We start from the raw sequence: 9,171 nt of genomic DNA, 5'->3' as shown, positions 1-9,171 counted from the left end.
GATGACAGCATAATAAGCCCGGAATTGAATAGAGCTCCAGTTGCCATTTGTACAAAGGGATTGCGGCAATGTGTATACCCTTACGGTTAGTGTGTATGCACAATATTTAACATATTTTGTAGCTCATTGCAAACCGGCTGCACTTTTACCATCGACGAAAATGCGAATTGTAAATTTGACATTAAGTTTTATCTGTTGACAATTAATTTAAATTGTGCGTAGCACCATAACAAATGCAATTTAAAAACGAGTGCAGTTGAATTCAATTTTATTATTATCATTCAGATAAACTTCCCTTCCCTCGTGATATCAAAAGTTTGTTTGAGCAACTAGTGTACATATGACCCGTATATACGAGCATATCCTGGACTGGTTTATAAAGCACAAGCACAATCATGTTAGTCTATATGTAATACCCGTTCATGGCGGCTGCGGATCTATAAGAAAGATATATGACTGATGAGTATTAACTGTCTTAGATGCATCTTTAATGAGCTTAAGTATTAGAGACTGTCGTATAAGGCTTGTATGTGCATGTAAATATGTCATATAAAACTATAAATAGCAGGTATTGCCCGGCCTTGCCCGTGAAACGTTTCGTGCAGAGTGACATAATATATACTAGAGCAAATCAGACCTTAACGCTGTCTCCTAGCAGAGAATAAGAGAATAAAAACCGAAAATGATCGAGAGAAAAGGTTTATGTTCACTAAAAATCATTTGTATACATGCCCGGTGAAATTAAAAGTCAAATGAAAATGTTGTATAGTTTTCTGCATGTGTCCATATAGGGTAACTGCTAGTCGTGCACTCGTGGCTCGTGAATGACTTCTCGTTTTGTACGCACTTGCATAAAAACCCATTTCTTATGCGACATGTCGCAATAAGTACATAAATTTTGTGAATATGAATGCTGAATACTGCCTAGTCAGACTTCATGTCGTTTTTTGGCGCACGCAATTTTATATATTTTTTTGGCACTTTTTCATTTATGTGTAGTAGAATATCCAGTTTCTTTTACGCACATTTTCTATGCCAGCCAGTGAACGTAAAAGTCCGGGTGTGGCAGGAATAATATCGTACACTGTGGTGTTTGTTGATTTATGCGACAGACTCTTATCTTTGTGGAGCAGCAGGGCTCCGGCAAGCCACTAATCTAAGCAGCTCCATAACTAAGCAAACAGCAGAGGTAATCATGATCTTGGCTGGGCAGACTGTTGCCGTGGGCCAGCTCATGAATTGAAAATTAGCATAGGTAATTGGTTAATAATAACTATGGGCAGGCCCGAGGCTCCCTTGAGACTTAGAGTATGTCGCAAGGCAGCGAGCCCCACTCGGGACGTGTCGCAGTCAGTTGTCGCTCGCATGTCAACGCCACAATTACGATATTCAATTGCTGGCCACATTTGTGTGGCTCTGCTGCTGCTGCTGCAGCTGCAAGTGCGCAGAGCTGTAGCGCAAGGATTTGGGCTCAATTTGATGCAGGTGGCCAGCGAGGACAAGTCTCAGGCGGCATGCAGCTTGGCGCTGCTACAAAAATATTTCAATTCCGGCGATGCGTTGTCCGGCGCCGTGCTCTGCGTGAGTGTAACACAGAACACTCCCGATGTGCTAGAGCAGCTGATACGGGCCTTTGATCTGCACCAGAGTTACACGTGGAGCATACTGGTAACAAGCCCGCAGCAGAAACAAATCTCCAATTCCAATATGCAGGCTATGCAGGAGAAGCCGCAATGTTATTTTCTCATTGTGCAGGATCTGGACGATGAGGATCTGGAGGAGACATTCGGCTATTGGCGGCGCATGCTCAACTGGAATCCTTTGGCACAGTTTGTGGTCTATTTGGCATCTATAGAGGACACAGATGAGGAGATGACCGACCTGATGGTTGAGATACTTTTGACCTTTATGAGCAACAACCTCTACAATGTGAATGTGTTCGGCCAGAGCGAAGAGAATAGCTTCTACTATGGCAAGACGGTATTTCCATATCATCCGGATAATAACTGTGGCAATCGTGTGATTGCCATAGATCTCTTGGATGCCTGCAGCTATGTGGATGCGGAAGAATCTGACAACGACAGTGCCGACTATGACGAAGAGGAGACAAGCCTCGAGGAGGAGAATGATGAAAATCAAAGTGATGAAGAAATGCCAACAGACGATGTAAACGATACTGCAACAACCGAAGCTGAACAAGAGGGATTCAATGCAATAGAACGCTCCTATTCGCAATCATATGCTGCCGCTGAGGCATTCATCGAGTCATCGATAATGGAAAATAGCACTGAGAGGGACAACGTTAATGGATCAGCGCCCAGAAATGCCAGTCAGCCCGAGACAACAGTCGAGGAATATTTGCGCGCCCGCTTTGAGGATAAGTTTCCAAGGGATCTGAGCGGTTGTCCCATTAGAGCTGCCTACCGGGGTCCTTGGGAGCCCTACATATTCACCATTGCGGAAACCAATGCGCCGGAGATGGCATATTACGAGGAGGCTGCTTCAGCTAATGTAACCGAGATCAGCTACGATGAAGGCATTGATGTGGAAGACTATACCATTGAGAATGGCAATCCCGGCACCCATGAAACTGATGAAACCTTGGGTTTCACCAAGCTGACTGGCATTGAGTATCAGCTGGTGCAGACCATAGCCCAGCGACTGCACATGAGCATCGATTTCAAGACGAAGAGCACCAATGTGTTTCATCTTTTCCAGCAGCTGATTGAGGGGTAAGTGAAGCCAGCTTCAATCATTGCTATCAATCCGAACTGATTACCACCACACTCATGCCTTCAGCATGTTAATTTAAAATATGATATTGCATTTAGCTTAGTACTCTTTTTCGTAGTCAAATCGAAATGATTGTCGGCGGCATCGATGAGGATCCCAGCATTAGCCAGTTTGTATCCAGCTCCACATCGTACCATCAGGACGAGCTCACCTGGTGCGTGGCCAAGGCGAAGCGCGAGCACAGTTTATTCAATTTTCTGGCCAGCTTTGATACCAGTGCTTGGCTCTTGCTGCTGCTGTTCATCATTGTCAGCTCTTTAGCTGTGCTGGTGGCACAGCATGTTTCCGCTCTTAAACTCAATAGTCAGCACAACTATCTGACCATCTGCCTGCGCATGCTGGGCATACTGCTAACCCAGGCTACTAATGTGAATACCCGAACCTTGTCGTTGGCGCTGCGATTGGTCTTCTTCACTGCCTTCATTTTGGCCTTCTTCTTTAGCAACACCTATCAGAGTTTCTTGATAAGCACACTCACAACCCCAACTACACAGACTCAAATAAGCGAACTGGAAGAGATCTATGGCAAACGCATGACCATTATGGTCAGTTCCGAAAATGTGCGGCATCTGAACAAGGAGGGCGAGGTGAGTGACAAATTTTTTATAATCAATCGTTGAATTTTTGAGACCCTGTTCCCTTCCCCAATGTGAAATCAAAATTGCTAGAAAGGGCATCTGTCAGCTCCATTATATGAATGCTTCAAGCTCGGGAACTCTAAGAGCTAGAGACCAAAATTTAGACAATTTTCAGAGCTTCTACAAATCGATTTAGAAGTCATGTTCATTGAGCGTATCTCAAAGATATTAAGAGCTACAGATGTCAAATGTTGCATTTTACCTCATATAGTGTATATATGAGTTTTTTCGTTTATGTTTTGGACACCTTCCTGAAGGGTATTTGCTAGTCGAGCTTTTTTGGCGGGAGCATTTGATATACTCTGTGTACAATTTCCATGATTTTAGGCAATCGTTACCTTACCTTCTTCTCTGTCTACCTCTCTCTCTCTGTTTTTCTTCGCCGCTCTTTCTCTGTTTATCTCTTTTATTCCCTGTCTCTTTCTGGCTTCCTTTATTTCTCTCTCTTTCTGGTCTTCTTCTCTCTGTTTTGCTTCCCTCTTTTATAACTGTCTCTAGTCTCTCTTCCTCTCTCTTCCCTTCCATTGCTCTCTCCATATCTCCCGCTCATTCTGTTTCTCCAACTCTTCACTTTCTCTCTCTCTCTCTCAATCTCTCTCTCGGTCTCCCTCTCTCTCTCTCTCTCTCTCTCTCTCTCTGATCTCATGATTACCAATCGGTCAGTCAGTTAGTCAGCCAGGACAAACAGTTTTATTTAAATATATATTGTATATATTTCTCTCTCTTTATCTCTCTCTCTCTCTCTGTCATTCTCGCTATATCTTGTAGACCTTCAAGTACATACGCGAAAAGTTCCAGATCTGCTACAACATTGTGGAGTGCCTCAACTACGCTGCCGACAACGAGCACATCGCCGTGGTTGTGTCCCGGCAGCACGCGTTCTACAATGCCCACATACAACGGAATCGGCTCTACTGTTTCGATCGCCGGGAATCCTTGTATGTGTACCCAGTGGCCATGCTGCTGCCCAAGAAATTTCATTTGCTGCACCACATCAATGCGGTGATACAGCACGTTATCGAGTCGGGTCATATGCAGAAGTGGGCACGGGACCTGGACATGGTGCGCATGATACAGGAGAAGATCGCACGCGTGCAGGAGGACGCCTTCAAGGCGCTGACACTTGCCGCCTTTCAGGGTGCCTTTCTCTTTGCCAGTCTACTGTTGCTGCTGGCCAGCGGCGTCTTTGTCCTGGAGTGCCTGGTCTACTACCTGGTGGTTAGGTGGCACACGCGCCTCCGGCTACTGCGCTGCCTGCACCGCCGATTGACTTACGGCAGGACGTAGGCGACGTGCTTCTGTTTGGCGTATTACGCATCCACGCCAAGTGGATGCGTTGACAAGGGAAAACGCTGCGGATTAAAATATACAAATTGCAAAAATTCTTTCACAAATTTATATATATATATATATAGTACTTATATGTACTTATATATATTTCATATTTTCTTGGCACATTATTCAATTTAAAAATACAGAGCTGCATTCTGCCGTGGAATGCACGGCAGCGTTGCCGTTGCGGCTGCTTGTCATAATCCCAGAAGTTGTCGACGTTCCACAGTGGCTTTTAAGCGTAAAATAAGGGGCACATGGCCGAAACAAATGGCAAACAGTTTCGAATATGCATACTTTTGAGTAAGCCATAAATTTCAAAGACTTGGAATGTATTTTTTAATATAATGCCAAATATCATTTGGGCAAGTCTTAATTTGTTGATATGCGATTTCAAAATTCTATTAAATATAATATTGCCAATATTTTAAAAACTTCAAAAATATTGTTTATATATAATTTATATTAATGATTAAAATTGCATAAATATGAAGTAAATCGTAAACAGATATTGTTGTTTATTCTAACATATTCCAAATAATTTTTATTCATTGGCAAGCATTTATTTATTTTTATCAACAGATCAACAGATTGCCCCACTGTGCTTGGTCGTCGTCACCTCCTTTGCGCTGGCGCATCCTTAAAAGGTGGTGGCCTACTGCGCCGGCTGCGGCCGTACACAAATATAATACACATATATCTCGATATATATATATATATGTTCATAATTTTTTATAACAAACATATTTTTAGACTAACACATTTGTTGTGGTATCATCAAATTGGCATATTTTTGTTGTTGCTGGCCAACACAATTCAATCAGCTGCTTGTGTATAGAGCCAAACAGCCAAGCGATCCGCTTGACTGAATGAGTTTTGCGCCATGTTCATTGAATACTATTTATTTCGATTTAGAATGAACCGAACTTGTATGCCGATCAACTAGTTCACTTATATATATGATATATTTATATACTAAATACCAATATCAAAGCTCGAAACTTTAGAAAGACCCTGAAAGAACAAGTTTCCCATTCGTTAAAAATATTTTTATTAAATTCTGTATTTGTATAATTAGCCAATTAAACTATTATAGCTTATTAAATATGCATAGCTAATTAAAAATGATGTTCAAATCAGCTGATAAAATCATAAAGCATTTAAGTAATAAAAATAACATCGATTCGATTGTGTTCAACCTTAAGATGTCCCCCACTCAAAACATCATCTCTTCTAATATAGCCTATAAATCAATTCCCTGTTAAAGAAACGAGCAGCATTTAATCACAGATTTAAAACTAGAAAAATAAATTGGGGTAGGATCGGGTAATATCATGGAGCATAGGGTATTACCAAGCCGTTGACTCCCCGCACAGTGTTTGCACCTGTATTATCTGGCCAAACACATACCCAAATATAATATATATTATATATATATATATATATATGCAACATTTTCAAAATCTGTTCATATAAATAGATTTCCATTCGTATCTGCGCGTCAGCGTCAAAGAATCTTATGCAAAAACGTGAGAGCGCACGATATTTGAAATTTGTTGTTATTGTTGTTATTCTTTTTTTATTTTCATCAAAAACAAGAACAACAACTTAGTCAAAAGTTCTTGTGTAAACAACAAACAAATATTTATTGTTATTGCTTTCGAGTTGATATTGTGCAAAAGCGAAAAAGTAGCCGAAACAAACTTCCCAAATATTGACTCAATTCTCAGGCATTTACACATAATTGATTATGTGCAGCTTGTTTGATCTATAAATGCAATAATTTTCAGCTTGTAAGATCTATAAATGCAATGTGCGATCTATTAACAATTTTCGACTTGTGTTTATGGTGCCGAAACCTCCCCCCCCCCTCCAAATCCCAGCCACAACATCTACCTTCCATCATCCACCACCCACATTCACGCCCAACGAATTGTAGCACAGAATATTTTCGATACTTAAATTTTTGTTTTGCTTAAAAATTCGTCTTTTTTTTCTAATTAAGAGTACGCTCTTTGCCCAGAGACAGAGAGAGAGAGAGAGAGCGAGAGAGCAAGTGTTTGTGCTCCAAGCATCCCCATGTATGGATTGGACCAACGTGCAAATGTTGATTAAAAATTAGACAAAACAAAAAGAAAATAAAGACACACACACACACACCAGGAAAAACGCCTACGACGCCTCCACGGAGGATCGCCTGTGTGTGTGTGTGTGTGTGTGTGTATACATATATTGCTAATGTGTGTGTGAACAATTTTTGTTTACCCTATGCTCAGCGACGGCTGTTTTGCTCGCTCGGAAAAAAATATGAAAGAAACAAATTATTTTTAAAGATATTCAAAATTTCCCCTTTAGCAAAATGTGCATCCATGTGCTGCATATGTCTGTTTGTATCTGTGTCTGTGTCCGTGTCTGTTTCTCTGTACGCGTATTTGTGCCTCTGTTTTTGTAGTTGTGTGGAAAATCTGCTCGACTGAGGGTCGCCCGAATGGTATAAATATTAGCTCATTACAGTCCAGCAGCCACTCGCAGTTCTACAGCGAAAGTGTTGCTATACAAGTTTACAGTTTTTCCTTCTTAACAGAACGGTTAGTAGAAGTCTCTAAAAAAAAAAAAAAAAATGAAAATAAAGTGAATTTCAGAACGAATTTGTTTAGGATTCATTCGTCATTTGTTTCCCCTAAAATCTTGGTGTTCATTAAAATTGTTTATTTGTAGTTTATTTTACACTGTTATCTCGAGAAGTCTCGTTCCGAATTTCCAATAACCGACCAACATCTAAGTGTATGTAATTGCTGTCTCTTGCAGTAAAACAGATCATTCGCCAGGATGTGTGATGATGAAGTTGCTGCATTGGTCGTGGACAATGGTTCCGGTATGTGCAAGGCTGGCTTTGCCGGCGATGATGCGCCCCGTGCCGTCTTCCCATCGATTGTAGGTCGTCCGCGCCATCAGGGCGTTATGGTGGGCATGGGCCAAAAGGATTCCTATGTGGGCGATGAGGCGCAGTCCAAGAGAGGTATCCTCACACTGAAATATCCCATTGAGCATGGCATCATTACCAACTGGGATGACATGGAGAAGATCTGGCATCACACTTTCTACAATGAATTGCGTGTCGCACCCGAGGAGCATCCGGTGCTGCTCACTGAGGCCCCACTCAATCCCAAGGCGAACCGTGAAAAGATGACTCAGATCATGTTTGAAACATTCAACGCACCCGCCATGTATGTAGCCATCCAGGCTGTGCTCTCCCTGTACGCTTCCGGTCGTACCACCGGTATTGTGCTTGACTCCGGCGATGGTGTCTCCCACACCGTGCCCATCTATGAAGGTTATGCCCTGCCCCATGCCATACTGCGTCTGGATTTGGCTGGTCGTGATTTGACCGACTATCTGATGAAGATCTTGACCGAGAGAGGCTACTCGTTCACCACCACCGCTGAGCGTGAAATTGTGCGCGACATCAAGGAGAAGCTGTGCTATGTTGCCTTGGACTTTGAGCAGGAGATGGCCACCGCTGCTGCGTCCACATCGCTGGAGAAGTCCTATGAGTTGCCTGATGGTCAGGTCATTACCATTGGCAATGAGCGCTTCCGTTGCCCAGAGTCCCTGTTCCAGCCATCGTTCTTGGGCATGGAATCTTGCGGCATTCATGAGACCGTCTACAACTCGATCATGAAGTGCGACGTGGATATCCGTAAGGATCTGTATGCCAACATTGTCATGTCCGGTGGCACCACCATGTATCCAGGTATTGCCGATCGTATGCAAAAGGAAATCACTGCCCTGGCGCCATCCACCATTAAGATTAAGATCATTGCACCACCTGAGCGCAAATACTCCGTCTGGATCGGTGGCTCCATTTTGGCCTCCCTCTCTACCTTCCAGCAGATGTGGATCTCCAAGCAGGAGTATGACGAATCCGGCCCTGGCATTGTTCACCGCAAGTGCTTCTAAGCACACACATGCACACAGCAAACGCAAACGCACACACACACACACAACAAACAACTGGCGTCGTTTACCTGGCGCCTAGAACTTAATAATGATTAATTTTAAGTCAAAACCTCTTGCTGCCCTGCCAAACCAGACGGACATAGATGCCATTTATCGACCAATCAGACAGCAATGGAATGTATTATATTTATATTAATATTTATTGGAAGTGTCGCAGATGACGAATGGAGAAATTGAGAAAAAACAAACAACAACAAAATAAAAACAATCGAAATTTTACAGTCTTACAAATAAATAGCATCCATTTTAAAGTATGTGGCGATTTTCTTTTATCAATTTTCTTAGCATTATTTTTAGCACACGCAGGAAATTACGGTAATTTCGCACACCCACCCCCATCCCCACCAAAGGCTTAGGTGTAGCTCACGCCCAGCAAGTGCACATTGCA

At 42.4% G+C, this 9,171-nt stretch overlaps 2 protein-coding genes across 2 annotated transcripts; both read left to right on the top strand.

Moving 5' to 3' along the window:
* The first annotated feature begins 1,365 nt into the window (after positions 1–1,365).
* Positions 1,366–4,813, top strand: Ir87a (Ionotropic receptor 87a). The gene is made up of 3 exons (XM_002056035.4): positions 1,366–2,732; positions 2,852–3,380; positions 4,200–4,813. Exons 1-3 carry the CDS (start codon positions 1,366–1,368, stop codon positions 4,716–4,718), a joined length of 2,415 nt encoding a protein of 804 aa, XP_002056071.2. The 3' UTR covers positions 4,719–4,813.
* Positions 4,814–7,206: 2,393 nt separating this feature from the next.
* Act87E (Actin 87E) lies at positions 7,207–9,037 on the top strand. Its single transcript, XM_002056034.4, has 2 exons — positions 7,207–7,351; positions 7,572–9,037. Exon 2 carries the CDS (start codon positions 7,593–7,595, stop codon positions 8,721–8,723), a length of 1,131 nt encoding a protein of 376 aa, XP_002056070.1. The 5' UTR covers positions 7,207–7,351; positions 7,572–7,592; the 3' UTR covers positions 8,724–9,037.
* The last annotated feature ends 134 nt before the right edge of the window (positions 9,038–9,171 follow it).

The sequence above is a fragment of the Drosophila virilis genome, chromosome 2 (genome assembly GCF_030788295.1).
Source record: "Drosophila virilis strain 15010-1051.87 chromosome 2, Dvir_AGI_RSII-ME, whole genome shotgun sequence".
Taxonomy (NCBI): Eukaryota; Metazoa; Arthropoda; class Insecta; order Diptera; family Drosophilidae; genus Drosophila; species Drosophila virilis.
Note: the sequence above shows the minus strand (reverse complement) of the source record. Positions and strands in the feature narration are given on the sequence as shown.